General features: G+C 36.9%; 1 protein-coding gene across 1 annotated transcript; it reads left to right on the top strand.

Annotated features, from left to right (window-relative positions):
* On the top strand, nt 1–27977 carry LOC112944481. The gene is made up of 4 exons (XM_026035925.1): nt 1–107; nt 3616–3668; nt 21997–22039; nt 27437–27977. Exons 1-4 carry the CDS (start codon nt 52–54, stop codon nt 27975–27977), a joined length of 693 nt encoding a protein of 230 aa, XP_025891710.1. The 5' UTR covers nt 1–51.
* Nucleotides 27978–27996: the final 19 nt, after the last annotated feature.

Here is a 27996-nt window from a genome sequence, read left to right as displayed (position 1 = left end):
TGGCTGGCCACTGTCTACAAATCAATTATATTGTACACTGATAATAACTGCATGCAAAATGCACCTACAGAACATGGATTCTTCAAACAGAGTGATGGTGCACTTCGGTAGTAAAGTTAGAGAGATGGACGGGCCTTGCAATGTATCAGCTGTAGTAGTTCATGTTCATAATGTTTGATTTCTATCGCTTTGTAATCAAAATAAGTTGAAACATTGTGGTAAGAATCTGCAAGCTGTGAGCACGGCTGAGTTTGCGGGTGGGCTCCTATGGAAAGGTCTGAGTGCTCAGGTGGCAGCACTCGGGCTGCTATCCAGGTGCCCAACCTGGACCCTTGTGCCTGTGTTCCCATGCTGGAAACTGCTTCCTCTTTCCTCTTGGCTCTGTTTGGCTTCTCATCCCTGGGGAGAAGGAAGAAAAGCCCAAATGGAATCATAAATTGGATGGCTGGGTGATGTGTCAGGGTTGTGCTTGCAAAGTGACTGCTCAGACCATTAAACCATGGCTTAGGTGTATGCAGGAACAACTAATTATGACTGTTGGTTTTACAAACACAGAATTTTCTTTTTGCAAACTATAAGCAAGCTCACTTCCTGGGTATACAAAAGAGTCACCTTCCACTATTCTTATTCTGTTGCAAGTACATATAATTTTATATCACGCAGCTTTTCTGTAATATCTTGGCCTTGGGAGGCCTTGCAGTGAGCAGATGCATTTCAGGTGCTGCTGGTTTTGTTGAGCTCTGTTGTCAGAAATCAAACTGTGTCACCTCTTTCACTTCAGCGAGGGATATCATAAAGCCCCAAAGAATATAATGCTGCCTATGTTTTTATGCTATTTCAGTGCTCTCGTATTTGCTGTCATAACATATTTAGCTGTCATAGCCCACATAACCTTTTTTAGATGAGATTTAAACTTGTATAAATTCCTCTGAAGAACGTTTGTCTCATTATATGGAGATTATTGATATTTCAGTGAATTACATTTATGACTAATAACCTCTTATAAGGAAAAATCTATTCAAAACAGTCCTCTGTAAGAGGCCTTTTAGGCCAGGGAAAAAGAAAAATCCTGAGTGACTTCATACTTGGCTCCAAATTAGTTTGTTAGTTGTGGAAGACTGCAAATAAGCAATTTTCCGTGTTAACTGAACTGCTGAAGAGTCCCCAAAGTTTTTCTCATTGCATGAGAATCCCAAATGTGTAGCTGTCCCCAAAATTGGCAGATATATTGAAGGAAGGGCGTGAGTGTAAATGAAACAGCACGGCGCGTTTCGGTACTCTATAGATGCTGTACTGCAGCTTGAGGTGCATGAAGTGCAGGGAAACCACTCTTTTGGCCTACAAAAAGGGGATGGGGGGGGAAAACATACCTACACTTGTCACCTGCCTCATTATCTCCTGTTGATTTTCAGTGCAAATGGGAAGTTGAGGAAGAGCATAGGCTATTAAGTTATACCATGTAACAAAAAAATATGTATTTTAATCTTCTTGCGAATAAGTGGTTTGGCTTGTAAATCACAAAGGCTTAATGCTTTAAAGTATCTGAAGCTTGTTGACTATACGCTGAATGTGTTACTACAGTGGAAAGTGCTGGGAGTAGAAGTTCTTATCTGTGTTATTGGCTTTGGCAGAATTTTTTATATAGCAACTATATGTTTTTAGTTGTGAAATGTGTCCTAGGCAATAAAAAATAGAAAGCAGTGCTTCTATCAAGCATGACTCGTTATATAAGCTTGGATTTAATATTGATTTATCCAGCACTTGCGTTTATCCCCTATTGTAACTTTTACAGTTCTAGGTACCAAGTTGAGCTTTTGTATGCCTTGCTTCATGATTCTCTTTAGAGATTCAAGCAGGCGTCTCGAGGGCTATTGATTTTTTTGCAAGTTTATTGTTCCCTCAGATTGCAAAGCTTTGGCATCTAGAACTTTTTACACTAGGAAAATGAATATGTTAGTCACCTGTGACTTTTGAGGAGAGATGTTTATGCTTGGTCAGATTATATGTGAAGAATACCATGGAATGGCCAGATTTCAACTGTGGAAGTGTGCATGAAGTGTTAGGTTTCCAACTGGTTCTTTTTTCATGGAAAGAAGTAGAAAATGTGTGAAAGTGTGTCTATAGAGCAGGCATCTCATTGGCCTCTCGTCCAGCTGGACCCTTCACCTTGTCCATCTCAAAACCTCAGCTTGGAAGCTGAGGTTCCCACCACCCCAAAAAGAAACAGGCCTCCTCGTTTGAGGCAGTTAGTCCTGTTTCAAGGATCGATTCCTGCAGCCGATCTTTGCTCCTTCTGGCAAGGTAGAGTCAGGTGGATTTAACTTACACCTGAATGGCTTAAACTGAAGGTGAAGCCTACTTAAGTGACTTATTTTCATGCTGTAGGTGGAATGGGTTGTCTTGGTGACTGCTCTCTCTTTCACTATTGCAAAATATGTTGATGTATAAAAATCTAGACATGATGAGAGTATGTAGGTCACTTCTGGCATTTGGGTGTCATGTAGAGTGCCCAAAAATTTCACTGTAACATGCACTATGACCAAAACATTGCATTGTCTTTTGCCCCATTGCAGTGATTTGTTTTGTCACATAAGGTTTTGGGACTGATTTGTTTTGGTCTGGGGACTGATTTGTTGCTTGCTCTTAACCTTGTAGTTACATGTAACACTGTGTAATTTACAACTGGGTTTACCTGGAAATGGGGAGCATTTGTATTGAATAAAAAGGTTTTTTGAGTAATTATGTAAGCAAGCTAGATGTGTTTCCAGCTTCCACTGACCCTTCTACATTTGCTAAGATGTAAGTAGTTCAGCATAACACCAGTGTAGCTGAGATGAATTTGTGCTCAATACTTTATGTTCGATATTTGTGAAAGAATCCTAGTGGTGGCAATAGTTTGTTGTTGTTGTTTTTTGTGTGAGTATTGGAATATCTGTAAAACTATTAGAAAATAAAATTAACTGAATATCTAACACGGAATCACAGCTCCAGATGGATATAGGTTTATTTCAATACCTTCCTGAGTAAACAGCAAGTTTATATCAATAAATAGAGCTCCTTTGACCTTGTTAAATTTCATTTTGTTGAAGCTAGAATTATACAGATATAAAAACACCTATTTGTACTACCTGTTTTATTGTTATCCCATTCATGTAAATATTTACTTTTACTCTGTGTTGCTAATTTTTCCAACATCTCTCATGTGGCAGACGGCAATTTGTCAGGTTTTAAATTAATTGGCAAAAAAAGTCAATAAGCTACTAATAATGGTTGTTGGGTTTTCTACTTGATACCTTTAGTTGTCTCATACTCACAATTACTGTGCATATTAAACTGCTAATTAATATTTCCTGTGGCTGGAGAAGGTCTCCTGTTGGCCTGTATTGCAGCAGAGGGTCATCGCAGTACATATAATTTTTTCTATTTATGAAAAAGGGTTTTCCCAGCATACAAGATAAGTAGAATTTAATGGCAATGAGTTCCATCCCCCTTCCAAAACTTTATCTATATTTATTTCAGAAAAATGTTGTTCATAGTCATTCTGTATCTTCCAGCCTTTTATTGCTACCTTTTTCCTATCAATAACAAATAACAAATGAATGCTATTGTGTCTAGCATTGCAGTGGACCAGGGGAAAATGGAAGAAGTGGAACTTTGCTCCCACTTTGGTAAGCAAAAGACATAATATAGATAAATGCACAATTTTTACAAACTTTCTAATGGTCTGGAAGGAAGCTGCTGTCTACCTGAGGGACCGACAATTCTATTTGTGAATTTGGTTTTCAAGCATACTTTATAGAAATATTGGAAATAACGCAAATGAAATTTTGTTCCCACTTAACTTTCATTGTAAAGGGATTTATACTAATGCCTCAATTATATTAGTCCTCTAGATTTTATAAGAAAGCCGATATATAATTCCATTGTCTATCACTTGTAGTTCTCTGACTAATTAGCAATTATAAATATTTCCCTCTGGATTAATTGCTTAGATAGCATTCAAAATGTAAATCTTTTCACATAACATTTATATTATTTGGACTGAAAAACCTCCTTTTCATTTTAGCCTTGGCTGGCTTTGAACCTAGGTCACTGAAGCAAAACACTATTAATCATCTGCTGATATCTAATTTTTACTCCAGTCATTTGTCATTTATACAGAGCATTTCATATGCCTTCAATTTAAATTTGGTCTTAATTCTAGTTATCCTAAGGGTCATTTTTTTATCAAAAACTTGTTCTTAAATAGATGAATGAAATTTTTGTTTGCGGCTGCCATGGCAGACATCCTTCACTCTATGGAGATAGAGTGAAGACATTTGTGTGCATATGTGGCATGTTGAGGAGTAGGGCTCCTCTGTGAACGCTTGTCTCGGACCTCCTTTTGGGGAGGTTTCCTGAAACCCAAGCCCCAGTTCCGATAGCACAAACCCTCCCAAAGAACCAGGCCTTCCTGGTGTGGCAGAACTGGAGGTTCAACACATGATACAGGTGACATCCCGTTGCTATTTGGAGAAGAAAGACACCAAGTTATGTCTGCTCTGAGGTGAGGAATGGCCAACTATGGCCAGCAGTGGCTGAGTCATTCCCTCCGAGGAGGAATAACGAAGCAGGTGGCTGGGCCACAGGTGGTTCCCCAGCTTTGGGCTGACAGCCGGTGGGAACCACCAGCTCCCAGGGCAATTCTCAGCACTGCTGATCCCATAAATACCATGTTCTAGGCCCAGTAGTGTCACATTCCCCAACCTCCTGCTCACCCTTCCCCTGATATGGGGGAATGAAGGCCAGGGAGGTTTTGCTGTACTACACTCTATTGGCTTCCCTTGGCTTTCCATCTGTCCAGTTGTTCATGAGCTAATGGGATCAACCAGCATTGAGACCAAGGACATCACAGGGGCATTTGCAGGTCACCACCAGGGAATATTTCATGTGTAAAATGAGGGCTGTGTGGCACAGCAGGAGAATACTGTGGGAAATGTTATGCTGTGGAGGAAAACATACATCATAAGTGCTGCATAGATTAATAATATCTGCAAATTGAGTAAAAGAAACCTAATATTTTTTTTCCTGAACAATTATACTGAGGAAAATACATTACCTAATTAAGATGAAAGGGATAACAACCTCTGTGAATTGTTATGGTAGAAAATAAAGAATGGTACATTAATGGAACTTAATTTTATCATTAAATGTATTTAAATTCATTTTTACTTATGACCATATTTTTATATTTTATATGAAAGAGATTTAAATACCAGCATAAAAATGTTGCAGAGCTTTGTAATTAGGAAGAAAGTAGCGTTAATGAAAAATTCAGTTCTCTTAGCTGTTAGGAGATGCTGAAAATGATCTATCATTTCTGTGTTGCAAGCTTGATTTCCGTGAGGCCGATGGAGCCCTTTGCAAGCTGCACCACTGGCATATGGTGCAGCAGGGGAGCGAGCACATGGTGTCCTCCTTGGGGCACCCAGGGCAAGATGTGAAGAGGGTGCAGGATTTTGGCCTTTCCCAGCTGGATCTAGTCAACAGGTTGGTGAACAGCTGTGCAGTATCCCCTGCTGGCCTGCCATTTCCTTGGGAAGGTGAAGATGGTTTGAAAAGATGAAGGAAGTATCTGCAGCTTGGATCTGAGGGTATTGAGTTGGACGGACCCTCTGCTCGCAGCTTGATCCGGTGCTGGAAGTGGGAGAGGAGGCCCATGTTGGCTGCACTCTGTGTCTTAGGCTCCTGTTCAGGGTTTAGCAGAAAGGATGAAGTCTTGGCAAATAAAACAGTTAGCTCTCTTTCAGTCAGTGAGTGCAATTATGGCATATAATTTCCAGTGGAGTGACTGGAAACCCCTCAGAAGGAGACTGGCAATGCTGGGGGGACATAAGTGCTGCCTGTGGTGTAAGTGCAATGAACCTCGGCTGCGGGCAGGATTTGTTAAATGTAACTTGAAACTATGCAGAAATTAATATCTGTGTTCTCGTGCGTACACAAAATAAATGCAGATTTGAAATTGCTTCCCATTCTTTGAACTTGTTCCTGTGATTTTAAGCCAACAAACAAAAAAATGCAGATATATATTGGAGATGTATTGCTCCTGTTCTGCAGAGCTCCTGGGAACAAACGTCAAACCTGCGATGTACAATTATTTCGTGCTCAGGGAAGTAATCAGCTTCTTGGGCTTTTCCAGTTTAATATCTTGCTGTTCTTGTATATCTCAGGACACTGCACCCAAATTATTTTAGAAGGTTAGTGCATTAAAGAGATGTGTTAAAAATGCACCTGCCTCTGACTATGCGTTTCTTGTATTGACATGTTGTCTTTGGCTTAAAATAATATGTTTAATGTTTATTTTGTTCTTCTCGGGAGACCTACTTTCCCAGAAGGCCTCTTTGTCAATAAATGCTGACAGTTGTTGATAGTTACAAGTATTAGAGACATTTCTGGACAAGGTCTTTTGGTGCGTGTGGTATCAGTCAATCTCTTTTATCTGCATACATGCTGGCTTTTTCAAAGGAAGCATGGCTTTTCTTAACAAAAGCTGTGCTGATTCTTCAAAAATACCTTATTTATTCAGTGTTTTCTAGTACAGTTTTTTATTACAAAGCCTGCAAGCTTGTGTGATAGGGAAAACAGATTTACTGACTGTAATTTCCCTTATCTCTGACACAGTCATTTTGGGGACCTGGTGTCACATTTGCCTCTGGCACTGAAATATCTTTGACTGTTATTGAGACAGTTTTGGGTTAAATTGTACCAAATAATGCTGTTAAATGGTCACCAGTGAGACCATTTCTGTCATGGTCTGAGATTTTTGAGAAATTTGGGCTTCAACTCTCTCAATTCCGATGACTATTTTCTGAACAGGTCTTCCTTTCTTTATATTTATTTGGAGGAGGAAATGTGGTGTGGGTGCCATGGAGGGGTGTTCAATAGATGTGGTGAAATGAAACCTGACATTCATTGCATTAGTATTTTATGTTTCTTTGGCTTTTTGGTAAAATAAGCGTTACTACTGAGCAGTTAAAATAACACATTGATAGGAACCAGTAGCTCTGTGGCTTGCTCAAGGAGAGTATGAAAAGCAGTTGGTGAGGCCAGTGTGGTTGCAATGTGGAGTCTAACAAACTCTCAGTTGGTGAGTTAGACATCACTGTGAGATACAAGGTAGGATTTCTTGCATCTAAGATAATGCAAGATGATGTCATTAGCATCTTACTGTAATTAAATGTAAGACACTATTATAATTAGGGAGAAGCAAGAAACAAAAAACGAGTTGTCTGTAGTCAATCTGACATTAAAATACGATTTGTATAAAAATGCTTGAAGCTCAGCTAACACTAAAGACAATTTAAAGTGATAGCTTATTCACTGTTTTTCTAGATAAATAACATACTTCATAGTCGTATAACAGCAGCTGTTTCATTGGAATAGTCTCGTCAAAATTCTGACAGCAGTAATTTTAAAAAATGCTTAAATTATTATTTCTTGGTTGCTCATCAGAAAAAATGTCACATTTTGGAATATTTATGAAACAATTCTTGAATAAGGAGAAGATGAGATGTGGAACAGCATACTTCTAACTGTACCACAGGAACCTGCTTCATTAAAAACATATAATTTGCTTTTCAACTAGGAATTAGAGAGAATTGACAAGACCTGGAGTAGTGCGATGAATACTTTTTTGAACATATACATCTGAAGGAAAAATAGTAACATCCAGTCCTTCCTACATAACTCCTCAATCAAACACTGAGGGCAGATATTTCATAATCCTTATGCCAATATGACTAATTTTCAAATTGGGAATCTATATCCTAGAATGAGATCATCTTTCGTTGTCTTTTCATTTTTACTCATTTTTGGTTTTGCATTTGCAATTATGCTAATAGTTTATAAAAATGTATATAAAGAATTAATTTCCAGGATAATGGTCCTGAGATTTTCTCCCTTTACATAATGCATATACATACATCATTTCACTATTTTCTTTCCAAAATAAAAATAAAAATGTGGTGAGAACTTGGAAGAAATATTATTCCTCCATGAAGCTATTCTTTTGGCAAGATAAAACACGATCTTCCACGTGCTTTTATTCAACATGTTTGACAGGATGCTTGATTTGAATGCTCCGAAGTTTTTCCTCTGTACCATTACCACATATGAATGCCAGTTATGCTTCAACTGATGGTTCAGTTGATCCATTAGTGAATGATTTAATCAATTTGCAAAATACTTTTTTAATGTGTTGAAATGTTTCAGGGAATTTCAAGTTGTATGTGTTTTTGACCACCTAACACTTATCCAACAGCAAAACAATTTAAATCTGCTTGTAATCGATAAAAGGTTTCTTTTTTCTAATATCTTTTTTTTTTAAGCTTTGTTATTTTGAGGAAATATGAAGAATCAGAATAAAGGTGGACTGGTTTGCAGCCTGCAGTATTACATGTGTGCTAAGCCTGTCGGTACGAGCGATTAACCATGAAGTCAGAGTGCTCAGTATTCTAAAATACATATGTGTCTCCTGCTACAAGGAGAAGTTTGGACTAAATTAGCTCTCAGTCATTGCGTAGGATGATAAAAAGCCAAATTAACATTATGAAAAGGAGAAAATATCTCTAGGTCTATCTCAGAAACTGTATGGCTTAGTGACTGTGAGGTTCTGCATTCATACCTACTTATGACACCCTAGTGTTAGGTCAAGCCTATACTTTGGGTTGACCTAATCTTTGAAAGGACCTTCATAATTCTTAAATTATGCATTGGTTTTTATATACCTTTTCCTCATTAATTTTGCTTATTAAGTTATATTTTAATTTTTATTTTTGAAGAGCGTCTCACTTCTTGTTTCCCACGTATGCTAGTCTCCTATTAAAGTCTTTTCCTTATTATTCAGTTGATTCTTTAGCCACTCTACACAATTAGATATGTAATTTATTTATATAACACAACAGTGTTAAATAGTGTTCTGCAAACAATACTATAATGCAAGCAGTGTTATAAAGCTTTTTGTTTTAGAAGACTAAGATTATTATTTTATAAAATCTTATGTATCGATATCATGCAAATATTTGTTAAATGAGGCAGCTCCAATAACCAATATAAATCAAATATAAATTTTATAGTTATATTTCAAATGGAAAATATGTCTCTATACTGGATACAGAATAGACAAATAAAAAGTCACTGCATATTAACTGTCTTTGCAACTGTATAATTGGAAGGGGTGACAACTCTGGTCTCTGGCCTAACTATTAGATTTGTTTAATAGTGAATGTTTAGTATGTGGGAATGCATCAAAAACTGCCAACGTTAATACAAGTTTTACTTGGATTTGGTCATACCGATGTTAGATGCCTAGGGACTGATTTGATCTCCTTCCGAGTTATTGGAAACAGATTGTGTGGAAGGAAACATGTCTCATGCTCTTCAGCAATCCTTATCCTCTGATGTTAGTTAAATCTGAGATCAAATGAAGCTAATCACCTGCATGCACTTTGAAGAACAAGGCTACAAGGCTCAAATCTGGACCTTGCCATTAGGAAACCTGATCTGAAACAGAGCACTCCATTCCCCTAAAGGTAAAGTTCAGACCCAGTTCAAATGTGCAATTGTTTCGCCACTTGCACGACACCTTAGCACTATCCAATGAGAAAGTGTGGTATCAATTTATAATGCAAAACATATATTATTTTTCAGGACTCCACTAGCAGTAATGGTGAATCGGGTTTTAATGTTTAGATGGCAAAATAATTTCACCTTGATGGTCAGTGTTACGATGGACCAGTGCTCACTATTTGTTCCTAGGATGTGTGTAACTGCTCTGTCTTTCCAGCTATATACGAAAAAAGAATAACTGAATTGTCATGTAGAATGATTTACAGTTTTATGGTTATACAGGTTTTGGTCATGATCATTTGGTTTTCAGAAAAAGATAGATTTCAAACCTATCAGCTGCTGGAACATAAATTTAAAAACATTACAGCAAGCCTGTCTTCTATATTCATTTAATGGAGCCTTTAGCTGTATCACTGCATTATTGCTTTGCTTTTTCTTAAGTACTTAAAGTATTATTGCTTTAATGCACTTCATGGAACATTGCAAAACACTTACTTAAGTTATTTTACTAATGCTAAGCAAGGGTTGCTGCAATATTAAACACCAGACAGTAGGCAGATTAGTATAAACATGAATTTAAAGCACATTCTTCAGGTACCTGAATGTTTATACATCAAGGCAATAACACAAAAATTTATAGAAATGCAATAACATTACCAGTAGAGTGTGTTATAAATAGAAGTTCAGAATTTAGCGTAGTTCAAAGTCGTATTTGGTTTCAACTTTTTCCTCATTTCAGCTACATAATTTCATTCCCAAATGAATTTAGTTAAATATGTAAACTGCAGAAAGTAATGTTCTGTTTTTCAGAAGCCATTTAACTGGCAGTTAACACAAAGCCCCTAGGTTGGATTTAGCTCCCTTCTGCACTGGCTATGGTGGTGGTCAAAGAAACATGATAATTAAACTAATTTGAACTCTGTCCCTTTTTATTTTAAAGCCACTTCAAGTTGTTTAATACCTGAAGCTTCATCATACAAGAACAGGAGATGTTTAAGGGAACAGTTATAAATAAATGCCATTTTTCTCCTGTTTGTGTAATCAACCAAGGAGCATACTGGATTTTTAGATATTGTGCAATAATAGTTAATGAAGTAATAACAATTACTATCCAGCTTCCTGAAGTTAAGACTTCGTAGGTAGCTTTTATATTTATATATATATATATGCGTGTGTTTCTATGTATCTGTACTCATTACGCTGTTATTTCTCAGTAGAAAGTCACTATAAACTAGCTTTTTATAAAGTCTCATCTGTTGTTATATACCAAACTAAATAGACTAGAGGTTTAGAGGTGAGGCATCCGTGTGTATCCCTTTTTCAGTTAGTCCATCTACTTGCACTGATGGTCAGACATCTATATTCTGTTTTTTGTGGTTTTTTTGTGTCTCTTTTCTTTTTTCTTTTGTGTTGTGATATGATTTGCCTGCTGGAACTCCACTGCTGTTTTTGTTGGCAGAAGTGGTGTATATGCCTGCACAAAAAGGTATGAAGGGGACTTTACAGGGCTATTTGCCAAGTCCAGAAGCTGAAAATAAACAAGAGAAAAAAGTATATCTTCTATCTTCATAATTTTGATTTATTCAGTTGGCTACAGTTAGATGTGCATATTCCTTCCTAAAAAAGAATTTTCATAGAGTGATTTTTAAAGTGACTCAAAAGCATGATGAAGAAATGGGTTAAAAAAAAGAATACTGGGGAAAAGGTTTAAAAAAAAGTGTTCATGTAAAACTCATCATGTTCTTAATTAGTTTCATGACATTCAAAGTTGATGTATTATATCCCAAGTAACTGCAGTGAGGCAGGAAATTATAATGAATTTAATCTCCACAACTTCCTTCAGAAGAAAAGAATACCATGTCAGTGTCTCCTGGAAAATGTCTGGTTTGCGAGCTCTTTTTTTGAAAATAGAGAGTATCATAAATTGAGCGGTAAAATTGAGCCTTGTTTCCTCTTGGTAGTCAGGGATATGTAAAGGGAGGCATGATCTAATATTCCTAATACAGTTCTAAAACTTGGTAGCTCAGGAAGCACTATATTTTAATAAGTGATTTATGAATTAATTGAAAGTCTGTGAACATTAAGCACAATGATTTCATTTCATCAAAATTATCTCATTAAAATGTTAGTTTCTGATCTTTTATGATGGTAGATATACTGCTGTGGAGTGTTTTTGATTTTTTTTCTCTCTTTCTTTTGATTAAGCAATTGATCCCTGTCAAGAAGTCTCAGTGCTTCTCAAATTGGTCTTTTAATTTTGAAATTTTTAGCAATTCATTTTCCTGAGTTATGCTATACATTAAAAGGCTGTATGTCTCCGAGTTACCTGGAGTCTATATGACATAACTAATAGATGTTAGGAATAAAAAAAAGTTACTAATGATATAAAACTGGAACTGCACAATGCTTAACTCATGGTTTCTATAGAAGGAGAGCAAAGCATATGCACAAGTCATGTGTGTGTGTCCTGTTCAATAGCACTGATGCATCATTTTATACTCTGTACATGTGTGAAAAAGAGGAATGGTATTGATATCCAGTCATCTGCTGCTGTTTATTCACACTGGAGTTACCTTTCTGGGAAACTAAGTCCACTTAATACCTAACTGTGTCATTATAAACACTATAGAAAAGAGTAATTCTAAAATGCTGTACATATTGAAAACAGATTGGGCAACAAGTGAGCAAGAGGAAAATGTAACATCTAGTGGCATAGAGTTTGGCCTGGAGCTCTTCCTTGGAAGGTGATGTAGGATTTTATTTTTAAAGTTTTTATCCATCAAGTTGAAGTTTGTAGTTATTTCCTATATAGTTCTTTTAAAATCCATTTCAGGTCTTCCATAATGCATGTTCATCTGAGATGCTTGAACTTAACCTGAGTTTGTTTCCTGATTTTTATATAATCGAAGTCTATAGAAATACAAGTGGTGTCTGCACAGATGCCAAATGAACCACTGTTGATGAAAGATGTTGGAGTGAATCCCTAATTACAAGTCACCCAACATAAAATGTTAGTGTCTGAATAACAGGAATTTTGTGTCCATAATAGTGTGAGATGTGCAGATGGTTGAAAAATGATGTGTGGTTTCATGCAGTGCATGCTGAGATAACAAGGGAATTTCATTGAAGAAAAATAGTACATTTTAGTTCCGCCATATGTGTGATTATGTTTTCTTTATACCCATGGAGGGTCCCCGATGTTAGGAAGCAAACTATGATAGCCCATTAACATGTCCTCTTTTAAATAATTTATTTAAATGCAGCAATCTTACATTTTCGGAATGATAACTTAGATACACATCAAAATATCCAACAGCAAAATCATTAGCCTCGGTTTGGGGTTTCCATTTAATTTTGAGCAGAAAAACAAAACAGAAATACTCATTATTTCTCTCCCACCAACAGTCTTTGAGTCCATGTGCTGATTTAAAAAGAAAACCAAAAAAAAAAACTATAAGAATAAAAGATATATGGCAAAGGCATTTGTGAATAATTTGTGAATTGATGGTTATTTGTGAATAATTTTGTCATCTTCTTCCCAGTCTACCACACCATAAAGCCTGTTACACATACATACATTGAAACTGCAATAATAACTAATAAACTTTCTTCGAAAGCCCATGTGCTTTTTAAAGACACTTGTGACATGAAAATATGTACAGAGAAAACAAGTTTTCTGGGCTCAAAAGAAATGGGGCAAGTGCTTCTTGCCCATTCAGGATACCTGTGAATGGAGTCTAGAATTAATTAAAACTGGATGATTAAAGACCTTAATCTGATTAGAAAAAAAAGTGATGGTAGAATGTGTTTCTGAGTTGAATTTCTACAAACCTTTACATTAGTTTTATGAAATAACAATTTTCAAACATATATAAGGTTCTTTTTTGAGGTATACTTTGATTCAAACAAAAAAGAGCTTGTTCTTGCTCTGTGTGCATTATCTGTCATCAGCTGTAGTTGACACTTTGAAGAGAAAAGAAGAAAAATATTTTCTATTTTCATAGAACAGTTTGTCAGAAAGATCAGTGGACTTGATATTTTTCAGGTCACTCAAAAGTTATGCCCTTGACACTGCATGGATCGATTCTTTTATTTTCTGTGACCTGTTTTGTGTACCAGAGACAGCAGTCTTTTCCTTCTCCTATGTGTCTTGCATGTGGAACTATCTGCCCTGTTGAGGGGAGATGTGGGGAGAGTTGAGGAGGAAATGAACTGGGAGGCACAAGGCTGGGAGTCCCTTTGGGGCAGTGTTGGCCCTTCATGCACTGAATTGTTTCAGCCATGACAATGGTCATCACTTTTAGCAGCCTCTTGTGTGGTTAGAAAAGGTTGGGCAGGTTTGAGGGGTGCAGGATGTCTGTCTGTAACATTGGTTGATGAAATATTGCTGTCTGTCAGAGAAGACATATCCCAGACTGAGCATGTGTTTGACCCAGGCCAACACTCAATCACTCCTTCATACTTGCTGTTGGGCAGTCTGTTGAAAATAATATTTCCTAAATTTTTTTTAATGAAAGTTTCAGAAAGAAAGAAGCTGGCCAACACTAATCTTTATTTTCTTTTTCTTCTTTTGGATTTTTTTTCCCCATATTTCATACATATATCCCTTTGTAAGGAGAGAAACGTTTCAGGTTTGTTTGCTTTAACTTAGAAAAACAAAACTCTTCTACTACAATACCTGCCAACTTAGTATACCTTAGAAGTCTCTTCAAATGTCAGTGAAATACCAGCAGTATATAAAGATCTCTTTGTAGGTTGCTTTCAAGTGAAAGCAGTCGTCTGCTTTGAATGTAGATGCCATTTAATAAAGTCAATCTTTCCAGCATCTTCTTTTCAGCGTTTTTTGTATAGTTTGACTTAACATTGGTAACTGTCAGCAACAACTGAATGTAAAGAATGGAGGCAAAGTGACATAGCTAAACATGAGATCTTCTTATTTAGGAGTTTCTGGAACATCTGCATGCAATTAGCAGTTTCTTGCCTTTTTTAAAAGGAAGTATCAGACATGGACTCTTTTCTATATTGGGTTAGACTTGTTTTGAGGAAGCAAGACCTGAAGGTCTTGTTCTCATTCTGTGGCTTCAGTGGGCTTTGGATCGAGCTGTAAGAATACATCGTGGGTACCATGAATGAGGATGTCTTCCAGGTAGGGAGAAAATGGACAGCTCTACATCCCGATGTAGCATTTCTCATAAATAAAAATGAGAGGCTAGAAAAGAAGGAAAACCCTTTTTTGTGGGTGCTAATTTTTTTGGTTTCAAAAGAGATTTCTAGTTCTGCCTGCATAATGGCAGACATGGTATTCAAAAATATTCAAGAATATGGAATGAACCTGAGAACATGCTATGCATTCAGATAATAATGTAAAGAAATGAGAAGCGAATGTGTGCACAGCGTAATAGTAATTTGCATCTCTGTAACACTTCTCTCTAGATTCTCCAAGTCCCTAATGCCTGTAAAATACTGTAAGTTGTTCATGTCAGTGAGCTGGAAATGATCGTTATCTTGATGTACTTGAGTAAGGAAAGCCGTGAAGATGTAATGCAGTTGGTAAAATGTCCTAGAAACTGAGTGGCAGAGCAAGGAGCGTAATTTCTAGCTGCTGATTCTAAGGTTTATGATTTTAACAAGCCTATTGTAATAACCATGCTAATAAGGTGTGAGTTGTGAGTGCACAAGCTGATATATTCTAAATTTGGTTTTATTATCCCATTTCTTATGCAGTTTTGTTTGTAGAACAGTATAATAGCTTTATGATTATATCTGAAGAAGAATCCTAAACAATTGGCACAAATGTCTGTTCCGAGTAGATTTCTTGTCGTTTACATGTATTGACAAGCAATTTTGATTTCATTTCAGAATAGTTGGGGAAAAAGAAAAGGTTTGGTGTGGACGTGAAGGGTATTGAATTCTGGCTCCTGCAGAGCTTGAATCCGTATTGGTCAGTACTGTCTGCAGTGTATTCCCAAATTTATTTTCTAGGCTGATCTGTTGTACCTTGTTGATAATTGGAACTTTACTCATTTTCACATCTTCCTATTCACTGCGGTGGCTGAGTATCAATTACAAGCCTCAGTCAGAACAACTGCTTTACCTAACCAAACAGGTAAATCTACATTTTAGCAGGGAGGAAAGTAGCCTGTGTTGTTTTTCTCACTATATTATCAACAATTCCAGTTTCCTGATCTGTACTACTTGTCAATAGTGTATTTTAAAACGAACATGAAAAATTAACTAAGCTAGATTTTTATCATCTCTGTATATATGTTACTTGAGCGGATGATTTAAACTTCTTAGTTTTAGGTGGTCAAATTTCAACCTCAAAAATGCTTTTTTGAATAACTAGTAAGACAAAGACCTGTGGTGCGCGGTGCAGCAGTTGAGAAGCAACCATTGTCATTTTATTATTTTAGTATAAAGAGAAAACCTCATCTTTTATTTAAGTGACAAGAGTGAAGTAGTTTAAGGGATTTGGAACATTTCTTACCTTTAAACTTTTGAATCTGCCCCCCTGCTTGTGCTATTATTTTAGTTAATGAACTATTTATATACAGAAGTGCAGGATTATTGAGTGGGCAAAACAGGGTTTGATAAGTGCTGCTAATCCATACTGGCTTGTATGATGCCTTTTATGATGCACTGAGACCAAAATTAACTTGCAGCATCAACAATGAGCGTTTTAAGATGCGAAGAAAGAATTGATAGAATGATTCGTTCGCTCTTCTTTAAATATTTAACAATATCTAAAACGGTTTGATCAGTGCAGTACAATCCCATACAGGAATAACTCATTTATGTGAGAATAGCAGATACTGAATCACTGTTTAAAGAAGCATTTTCTCCTCAGTACACGATTATAATTATTTCCTTAACTGGCCTTCATCTATGTGAATGTCCCTGTGGGATTCAAATTCCTCAAAGTCCTTTGAGGAGGCAGTTGAGGAGATGCTATGGATTTCTCCTATGGATAACTCTGTGTACCTTCTAATGTGCCACAATAGCCCTATGGAAATCAGGGCGATGACAGAAATCCCTTTTTCATGGTTAGATCTCAGATCTTCACTTGGGAGTTTCCTTCCACGTTTGGCTCTGGAGGGCCAATATTTCAGGGGAAGTGCAAGTAAAATTGCTGTGACCTTTTCTATGAAGTTACTCTGACTTTTGTGGAATCAGAAGTCACTACTCTGATTCAAAGGAAGACTTTGTCCCCAGACTTCATAGAAAAATCGGAAATTCTCTGCACAAGAGACTGAAATGACATGTCATAGCAGAAGGTCAATGAGCACAATGCAGTCTGACTTCTGGACTAGAAGTTTTAAGGGTTCCTGTAACAGAAACAGAGAGGACAAAACATAATCTTTTATTCCATCAAAGCTGTAAACAAGCCAAAGGGGAATTCTGAGACATCTTTGGGTTTTGCAAGGTTGAACTAAAAAGGATTTGACATTTTCAAATATTCTGCTACTGTTCCTTCATGGTAGAGGCAAAAACTTATCTTGAGAAGTGGGCAACAATTGACACAAATACTGAGGGATCTGCTTCAACTAATAAAGTTTGGCTGATGTGTTTAATATTTTATTTAAGAAGGAAGCATGAAACTTCCCTCCAAGTGAATGAGGCCTTTCACAGAAAATACAGAAGGCGAATCCACTAGAATGAGTGGTTTCAGAAAACATTGTGCTAATGACATGAGGAGAGCCTCTCAGTGCCACCACTGCAGTCTTCCTTGAGGAGGACACAATAGCAATTCTAAAGAATAATTGTTAAAAAATGCTTTTTAGGTCAAAAGCCCAGACCGTGCAATTTGAAAACAAAAACAATATGTTCTTTATCATATGAAGTGTTCAGGAAGATACTGTTCACAGAGGGGAGAAAAAAAAATGGTAAAAAATCACTGGATGTATAAACAAAGTTTCTTTATGCTGCAGAATACCCAATTACTCTTTGTACCCTTTTCTGAACTTTTCTACTGACTTGTTTGGAGCTTGCACAAACTGGATGGATTCTGACAGGCCCCTTACTGGTAGGGTAAAGACTTCTCTGAAATGCTGAAATTATCTTTTTTGAGATAGCAAAGTAATATATTAATTATTAGAGACTTAATTTTTTCTTTGCAGTTTATTTGGTAAATCATGAACAGTGTGGAAGAAAAAAATAAATCTAGGCATCACCAGTTTGTTTAAGCCAGGATTTAGCTTATATCACTAATATTTTATTATTAAAAACAAATTCTGGTAACTTTTTTGTTCTCTCTTGATGCAGCTCACAAGAACTAGTGTTTTTGCTAGTGATATGTTCCCGTAGCTGGAAACAGTCTTAACAGTGGATGTTGTTGGAGTCGGTAAAGGTACTTACTTAAAGGTACTTGCTTTCTGAGCATCCCTGGATCCTCCTCCCCGTATTTGTTCTATTCACTTGGTTTTTAAAGAAAGATCTGTTTCCTTTTATTTTGTAATCAATGACTGAATTTTGAACTTAAACCTTTTGGACTTGACAGTGCCCATTCAATTCCACATATCCATAATTCAATTGCATTTGCAATGCTTTTATAGGCAATACTTCAGGTTTGAAATAGGAGTGGATATTCCTAATTAATACGTTCTTTTAAGTAGGTGTGTTGAGTTTCAAGAAAGAACATGTATATTATAGAAAGTCTGGTGACATAATCTCTTAGTGCTTGTGCCTGGAAAAAGTGGGGGAAAGAAAAAAGGATTTATTGAATTCAATCTTTTTAATCCAGGGTGAATTAAGAGGGTCAAATGGGCTTTTGTTTGATTTGTTTTGTTTGTTTTTACTGTTTTGTTTTTTCTGATGAAACAGGAAGGAGTACTGGGTCACTGGTTAAAAGTTACAGAAAGGCTGCAAGACTCTGAGGAGCTATTTCATATTTCAGAAATATAGTAAAATTCCCATCATAATCCTTTAGAAAAGAAATTTCATATAGATTCTTACATGACATAGAGAAGCACGCTGTTAGCTCTGATTTCTGTTGATATAGAAAAGCTATCTTTTAAAGGTCTGATTTCTACTATATCTGCATTTATGAAAAATGATAGATATATCTTGGTCGATTTTTAAGGTCAGTAAATTGCTTGAGCTCCCAAGCTACTGAAATGTCTCTACCTTACCAGACAGAAAAATCATGTAATACAAAATCCAGGATGAAATAGTAGCAGAAACAGGGACTGAGATAAACATAAAAAAAAAAAAAGTATTTTGAAAGGAGTGAATCAACTCAGTGATACTTGAAGGATTTCAAGTAGTTAAAAACATGGAGATGTACTTAGTTATTTAAATAATTGTTTACAATTTTATAGTGTTTTAAGCAGGTCTCTTATACGAATGCCCATTTTGGGGCAGTTAATAAATTTATATATATATATATATATATATAATGGTACTGTGAGATTCCACATTCATTGGAGCTTACTGATTTTGAGAGGCATTTCAGTTTTTATAGGTACAGGCTTTTTAGTAAATATTTGCAAAATATTTCTCTCTCAATGCAGGTTCTCAGAGATGCTCCTTCTTGTCAGTTTAACCAGAACTGGCCAAATTACAAACTCGTACACGCTTCTACCTCTCCGTCACCTTCAGACAGAGACCTCAAGGGCACGAGGGAGACCTTGTTTCCAAGGACTGAGCAATGTTTATACCAGATCGACATTGAATTACTTAAAAACTCAAGTAACACAGGACGCAAATCAGTGGCTAATGCTGACCACTATCAATCTCTGGTTTAAATGATTTTTCCCTCAGGGCAGCAGGGTTGATGGTGCATCCTGTACCCAAGCAGCAATTGCAGGATGTTGTTTCTCATTCAGCAGTATCACTTTTTAACTACTGATAAATCGAGAAGTTGGGGGAAAAGACAGCTGTGATCTTGTGTCTGGCCGGGGATTGCAGAACTGTGGTTGGAAGAAACTTAATTGCCCTACTAAGAGTGCTCTGCATCAGTTTTCTTATAATGAACCTATTGGAAAGCTTTCACAAAGTCATATATTTCAAGTTATACTTCAGAGGAGGAGGGGGAAAAAAAATGGAGACAGTGATGCTAATTATAAAAATGGGTGAAGACTAACTTGAAAAAAGGATTATTTGATTTCCGCAGTAAAGGGATCCATTTGCTAACGAGAAGCATATCATTAGTAGAAGTTTTCCACTCACTTCATTTGTAAAATAAAAAATAACAATTTATTCGGAACAAACATTTTCTTTTATCTTGATATTCAAAAGACTTCTTGCCAAAGTAAAAATGACACTTGACATTCATCTCAAAGCAAATGCAAAGATGAAGTAGAATAAAAACAAGGACATACTCAACTAGAATAAAAGAAATCAAAATACTCAATTAAAAAAAAAAAGTAATTTGAAGCTAATTATTTTCAGGCCTAACATATTCACTTGACTTTTGCAGAGAGTTCTGCTAGAGATACTGTATCATATGTATAAAAGTAGTCATTTATGCCTGCCATCAGAATTTGCAGTTGAGAGTGTACAGTGCCATTTTTCACTGGTGCCTTAGTCCTTCTAAACCACCAGTAGCACGAGAGACTTGGGTGCTTAAATAATTTACTGATTTAGAAGGATTCTCCAGAGCATTGAGATGTTGGAGGCCAGGTGTAGGCAGACAGTTTATTAGTTTAGTGAGGTTTGCCAGGTGACGGCTACACCGTAACAAAGGAATTACTGCCTGGGTTGACCTAGCTACCTTCTGGTCTCTGCTTGTTGCCAAAAAATAATGGGAGAACCTGGCCTGGTGACTGTAATGTGGCAGTTATACTCCATCCTCCTAGCAGGCAGATGTTCCATTAATTATTTGTTTCTGCAATAATTCATCACAATATATGAGTCATGGGGCTTTGGATTCACCAATGTAAATGTCTAGGGTTGCAGGCTAAGTAACGCTTCAGAGTATTTTGCCAAAAAAAGGCACGGATGGATCCTTCTGTACACTGTGTAGCCAAGTTGAATGATGTCCCACATAGCAGCATGTTCTGACACCCGACCCACAGGGAAGCGGAGCCAATGTCACATCTCTGTTGGGGCTGGTGCTGCTCTGTTATGGTGAAGAACACTATTGGAAACCTTGGTATGTGCTGAGGACATGGGCAGCTCAGGTGGTGGCCGTGTCCTCAGAGCTGGGCTGAGGAGAGGGTCGTCTTACAGTGCTCGTGTCTCATATACCCGTGTCAGGTTAAGGAGGCAAGTGGATGGCGAGCATGGACCTTGGTGAGGGTAAGGAAAAAAAGGCTGCTCTATTTTCCAGTTGTGTTTGACCCAAAGATATTTAAATCAACTGTTGAGAAGTTAAAATCCACCTCTCAGCAGCACAGTAGCTGTAGATCATACTGAGAAGAGGAGGGAGGCTGTGTAAGGCTTTTTCCAATGCCTGGTTGTCATGCTGGACATCAATACATACTTGTACATATCATACATGCGGAGTCAAATGACCAACACCAAGACAGGAAGATGAGTGTGTTCGTTTTCCTCTCAGCTCCAGTCTTCTGCTGTGATCACAGGAACCAGTCCATAGAATATAGTCCATTTAATTTCATCATTTCTATATAAAAATACCATTTATGCTCCTAATATTAATCTTTTATCTTAGGTTTTATTATTATATGCTTTGTTTTCTTCAAACAGCAGACTTGCTGCTTAGAAATAATCTATTAAAATCCTCTGATTTTAATAATTTGAAAGGAATTTTTTGAAATACAGCCTGTGACGTGGTTTTCAACCATGCACCTTGATTGTGACAAAGGACAGTGTTTTATCTAAGTGAATATGAAAGACTCTAGTTTTTTTCATGTACATAAATATAACATTTTTCAAGATCTTTAGAGATGTACTAATTTTGGGAAATGCTTGCATGCCGGGTCAAGCATTGCAAGTGACAGGTGTTAACATATTAATAAAGAAAATCAAATGATAGTTAAAAGTAGCTCTTCCAAGTCAGTAGTGATGGAAATGTGCTGTTCTATAGCCTGTATATGGTCTCCATAGCCTCTCCAGGCTACCTGCATGATTGCTTATACTTAGGAGATGTCTTTTGTCCTGAGACACCAAAACTTGACAAGTATGTGTTAGCTAAACTCAGAGCACTGCACTGTGGTGCCAGAATCTTAATTATGCATTACTTATCCTACATAAATTTGTAAGGTTATTTTTTTTAAACATCTCACTTTCTAGATGTGTTTACTCTCTAAATTTGATATTAAATATTTTTTCGTTCTAATCTGCTTAACATTTACAAATTCATAACTTATGAATTTGAAAAAAGTTATTGCTGGTGCAGATAAAATTTAATTGCTTGTCTGGAGGGAGAAACAGAAGTATGAAATTGAAATGTGTCATATGATTTCATCTTATTTGTTGCCAACTTTTCAGAAAGGATGAACAGAGCTTCTTTGCATCGTTCTTCTGCAGACAGGTACAGTTAATCTTTCTAAACGCTACTCATTTTTTTCCAGTGACATTTTATGTCTTTTTTCCTTTTGTCCAAACTGAAGTAATCCAATTCCTTTAAACACTGAAATGACACCCAGGAATGATGATGCCACCTCTGTTTTCCAGCTGGCTCCATGCAGGGTCCCTGCTGTCCAAGCCCGACCTAGTGTTGCATGAGAAGCTCGCAGGAGGTTGGAGTGCCGATCCCTTGACTATCTCCATTGGTTTTTGAGACTATTCATGCAAAGTGCTTGAAATGCCTTAAAATTCTAAATTTGGGAGTCAGAGATGACGCCTGAGTTTTGGATTAAATGTGGTTGAGCATTTCTTATGGGACAACTTAAGAACAGATCTGCCTCTAAGACTTGTGTTGCTAGTAGGACTGGAACCTGGAAGTCATTTAAAAAAAGGAAAAAAACTTCTCTGCATTGCTAAATAGGTATGGACTTCAGGTTGGCTTTGTTAAACAGGTATTATGGAATGAAATCATGGGTTAGTTAGGAGAGCTGTTGAAAATGTGCTCTCAATCTGTCATTTCTTACAGAAAAGTCTCTTTCAGAAATTGAGGGGAAAAAGCTTTAATTTTTTCAAAGGCCAAATTTAGTTTAAAATGGAGAAGTTACAAGACAGGAAGGGGAGAAAAACAAACAAACAAAAACGTGTGATTCAGAGCAATTGCAGAACAACCATGAGAAAAGTAAATATGTTGTTGTATCTACACAGGATTGTGTTATTTTAACAAAAGGAGATAGACAGATGTCATGCACTCCATTATATTTTCACAATAAGGTAATACACACGACTGAAAATATTGCAAGCCAAGAAGAATAATTTTGCAGAAGTGTTTTCAGGAACTCCCTTGGCTTCACAAGTTAGGATTTAACTGTAATAAGTGATAATGCAAAATACATTATACTCTAGCAGCACTCCTTCTAGACCACTTCCACAAAGAACTTAATAGGATTTTCAAACTCTTTCATGTCCAAAAACAATGCTTGAAGCCCAAAACTTACTTAGGGGGCTTAGGAAATATGTATAAAATACCTCCTAAACCTTACTAGCGCCATATCCCCAAGTGTCAGATACTTTCTCATACTATAATCTTCATTAAGTCACTTTAAATGGTATTAAAGATTACTGTGTGACTCCAAAAAATATATGTTTGGAGATGCTTAAAACCTTATTCAAATGATATAACCCCTCAAAAAATGCAACCTTATCCCACATGGCTTCTCACACCGGATATATTCACTCTTACTTGTCTATCCACAGGGGAGTCTTTCAAATACACAGAGTATATTGAGGACAAGCAACACTAAAGAGACTTTTTTTTCTCTTAAAATATGATATTCACCTGACTAAAAGGTAAGTCCATCAAATTATGTGCATTTTTATCTTCAGCTGCTCAAATATATAATCTTTTAACTAAAGCACTGAAATATTAATATATATTCTAACAAATTCATCCTTAAAGGACATTGTACTTAAAATCTCTCTAGATTGATGCAGAAAAGCGTCTCGATGTTTTCTAATAATTAGTAGTCAGACATTGGATTGATGAAAACCAGTGAATCCTCCTTGTAGAAGATGAGGCAGCAGGAACCATTGAAACACCCCCTGATACAATTAAATTGACTGAAATACATCAGAAAAGTGCTGCTGGCTGAGGCAATCGGAGCAGTAGGAGTATTTTTTTTTCCCCCTCCGCTCTTGTAATAATCCTTTTTGTTAATTTATTGCTAATCAGAAATGTTTCTAGGTGGCTGCAGTTGATGTGGCAGCAAGGTTTCTTTCGTTTGCTTGCACTGCCATCTATAGGGTGCAATTCTTTTATTTAACAGGGTGCCCCAGGTCGGTGCAGTTATGTGTAGCATAACACTCTGGTACGCCAAGCTGTGTTGCAGAGTGTTCATTTGTTCTTGCTGTTTTGGTTGTGGACAGCAGAGTAGTAAGTTGATTAAATGTATGGTCAGTTTAAGAAAAAATGTGTGTTGAGAGATGATAAATAAGTTGAACATATGTTATGGGTGCTGGTGAGCTTTATAGCTTTATATCTTGATAAAGCATTAGCAAGGCAGGCTGCTTCCCTTGCCCAGGTGCTGATGTGGAAGACACTAATGTGTTGGTCAACTCTGTAAATGGGAGCTTGTGAGAAGAACATTCTTTTTCCTCCACGAAATGCCTTCTAGATGGAATCTAGAATGACCTAGGTTAGAGTTTAGTGTTCATCCTGAAAGGCCTGAGGCCAGGTTAATCTATTTTTACTGCCTTTGCCAGACTTACCAAGTGCTCATCTACAAGACTTGCTAGGAACAATAACTTGAGAAAGAGTTTTAAATAATCACATTTACTATTTTAAGCCTAAGCATTTTATTCTTTTCTCTGTTCCACTTGGATTCAAGTCTTATACAGTTTCACAGTAGACTTTATATCTAAAATATAGTTATGTATAAAATTAATTATAGAAAATACGAGATACTGGTTAGATATCCGAAATTGCAAGAAAATGTGAGTCTATGCATATTTATGATGCAATAAAATATATTCAGGACTCTAGGAATTTCTAAGAAATAAAAGAATTTATTTTGTAGCTAAGGCAGCCTTGTATCATCCTGCACGGACACATTCATTACCCACCAATATCTTCAGATGGTATTCAAATATCAGACGCCTGAAAATGACTTCTTTCATTTCTCTGAAATCAATAAGAAAAAAAAAGTTAAGGGAACAATCATTTCTTATTTAATGTATATGAAGTAATAACATGATTGAAATATGCAGTGAGCATTCTTCGAATTTTCTTAGGAATAACGTAATTTGTTAACCCTTTTATTGACTGGAAGTCTAGCCTAGATATTTTAAAAGAACGTGCAGCTCACAAATACTGTTAATGGCCTATATGTATATTTTTATGCAAGCATCTTGTTTTTCAGGCTTGTGTGCTTTTTTTCAATGGAATCTACATAATATTGCATAAAAGTAAGCAACAAGATAAAACTCAAAAAACAGTTAAACACCCTCTTCCATATTATCACTCTTCTGAGGCTATTCCTACACGCTTTATTTTTGGTCAATCAAAGTCCAAAATCACATTTATGTTTGATAGGATTACTCTTGGTTTTAAAAAAACAAAAGTCAGGAAGATGGGAACCTTAAACAACTTGCCTGCCTTTGCTTAAATTTGTAAAGACACTCTTAAAATGGAGAATATTGGTTTGTCTTAAAAGGGTAGACAAAGTTGACATTGTCCATCATGGCTGTGAGATCTATCAGACAAATTCTACTTCTCCCAATGCCCTTTAAAACTACTTAATAGTAGTGTTCATGTTAGATGGTGCAGGAAAAGACCTTTAAAATAAACACATTTAATCAGTGCAAAAATTGGTTGATCATGGGTACTTTAAGGAATACGAATGAACAGAAATTTCTCATAATCTGAATGAAGTGCCTGAAAGGGGGGAGCAGTAGAAGAATTTGTATCAGCTTTTCATCTACAAAATGATACATGATGTTTAGATTTTAATCCTAATTGCTTTCCATTCCACATCCAATTCATCTCAGATTTAAAAAAATAAATAAATAAAAATAAAGGGTGGGGGAGGGTGAAAGCAAATCCTGCTTATTTTGGTTATAATCTTGCAGTATTGAAAGAGCATTGCCCATCTGCCTGTCTTGCAAGAAGCTCCAGCCAGTCAAAACCTGCCACTTGGGCTTCATTAGACGGTCCCCTGTGACATGGAATTCAGGGGTTTAAAATCAAATAGTATGTTTGGTAAAAATTAAAAAAAAAAAAAAAAAAAAAATAGAAGACTTGAATTTGTTCCAAACAAAGCAGTAGTGTGCTGCTCGCCAGCTATGGGGCAGAGGTGCTTTCACTCCATGGCACTCCTTTCTGATCCCATGCAACATGTTTTTCCCGTTAATCTTTGCAGCTAGTGATCTTCAGCAACTGATCTTCCTCTACTTTCCCCTCCTTGGCTCAAATTTATTTCCTTTACACCTTCTGCCTTGTGGAAGGTGACTTGAATTATTCAGTGAAGCTGTTCATCTCATTACCTGTTCTGCTTTAGGTTCAGTCTTAGGTCACTTGCTTTTGTTCATACCAACAAGAGGCTAGCTGGCCTATAGCATAATGCATGTATTTTTGGAAAGCTCAATTATTTGAATTTTTATCACTTGACCAAGTACTAGTACTTAGGAGTCTTAAGAATTAAAACTTTTTTCCTTCCTTTACAATTTTATCCATTTTGTGATCTATAGGACTTCAGGAAAGGGAATGAAAATCAATTCCCTTCGTGTTGAGCAAACTACATGATTACACTCATAGGCAGACAAACAAGAAAACAACCAAATAAGAAAAGATGAAAAAGTACAACTTAGCTAATAATTTATTTGTTCATAACTTTCTAGTGTAGTTGATGCTTTCTTCTACTTCTAGTACTCTCTGTTTTTAGTTTGAGTGGCCCTTCAAATTAAAAAGATGGATACATACTCTTGATATATTTTAAGGTTGAAAAATATTATCCCTTTTACTCTACATGGCCAATGAACTCATTTTATTATATACATGTAAGGAAATCATGTAAGTTACAGTTCTGAAGCATAACCCTATCTGTTTCATCTGAAATTAAGGAAGAACATTTGTTCTCACAAAATACTCATTGAGGTTTTTGTCTTGGCTAGAAAATAATTGCAGGAATCTCCCAACAGCTAATATATTCAGCTATATAATATCATTGTTTTATTGATTAGTGCTTAATACTCTAGTGAGGTATACAGTAGTTGACTCCAAGCATTGGAAGTTCATGCATAATTGTTTGTTTTCTTTACTCTCATACCCTTAGTATTGACTTCTGATTTTATTTGTTCTTGCAATTGCTTCCCTATCATGAACACATTATCACTTTCTAGATCATTTTCTTGAATCAGAATTATCATTAAATGCCATGAGACTGCAGCAGCTTCAAAAGAATTATGTGTATAAAGCTAAGAAAGAGTTTATCATTGGAAAGAGTAATTCGAAGTGTTGAAAACATGGTAAGAAATAGAAGCTGATATGTAGCCATTTTCTCATTTGTATATCTCTTTCTTGCTTTGATCCTGCTACTTTAAGGAAGTCTGAGAGGATCCAAGATCAGAGTTATTGATAATTAAGGCTGACTTGCCACATATTTTCTGTCTTACCAGTTGGCAATTGGCTTCTGCAATCCATCTAAGAAATTCTGATGAGGGGGGGAAAAAATCTCAACACACTTTTGCCCAAATATTAGATATTTCTGAAAAAAAAAAAAAAATGGCATGCAATATGAATATGTTGAAATCAGAATTTACTTAGTAAAGCTTACAGGTGTATTAACAGAGATTTGTTTCTTTATGACAGGAAGGCAGCGTGCCAGACTCTGTTCAAGTGCCTGCGATGCCAGGATCATGGGAAGCTCCCGAATCCTGTCTCTCCGCAGCAATTTGGGAAGCCTGTGTCGGGGTTGTGTTCCAAGGAAGCATGGTGGGATGGCCAGAGGGACACTGTGTTTGATGTCCTGGGTAGCATGTCCTGCACTGCCCCCAGCTCCTGGCCAGGGGCCCTCCTCACCACAGGGCCCAGTTGCCTGGGCTCCTTGGGAATGGCGCCGGGATCCTCCCTTCTCCCTGCCAGCCCGTGTCGGCTGCGTGAGGTGGCCCAGCCGCTGGGAGCAGGAGGCTGCACTGCCCACCAAGCCAGAAGGTCCAGGTGGGAGTGGAGAGTGTGTGGAGCAAGGGCACATCCCAGGAGCACAGCCAGGGCTGGTAACAGCCAGGCCTTGCTCATGAGTGAGCTAGACTGCTCACCTGGCATGACGACCTACTTGCAAGGAGAAGTGAGGACTGTGTTGGCTCCCTGTGTGTTGTTAATGTGGCAAACACCAGGGTCTGGTGGGTGCTAAGGGGCTGTACTGGCCCCAA

Source organism: Nothoprocta perdicaria, unplaced genomic scaffold (genome assembly GCF_003342845.1).
Source record: "Nothoprocta perdicaria isolate Ctin4 unplaced genomic scaffold, notPer1 scaffold_17, whole genome shotgun sequence".
In the NCBI taxonomy this organism is placed as follows: domain Eukaryota; kingdom Metazoa; phylum Chordata; class Aves; order Tinamiformes; family Tinamidae; genus Nothoprocta; species Nothoprocta perdicaria.
Note: the sequence above shows the minus strand (reverse complement) of the source record. Positions and strands in the feature narration are given on the sequence as shown.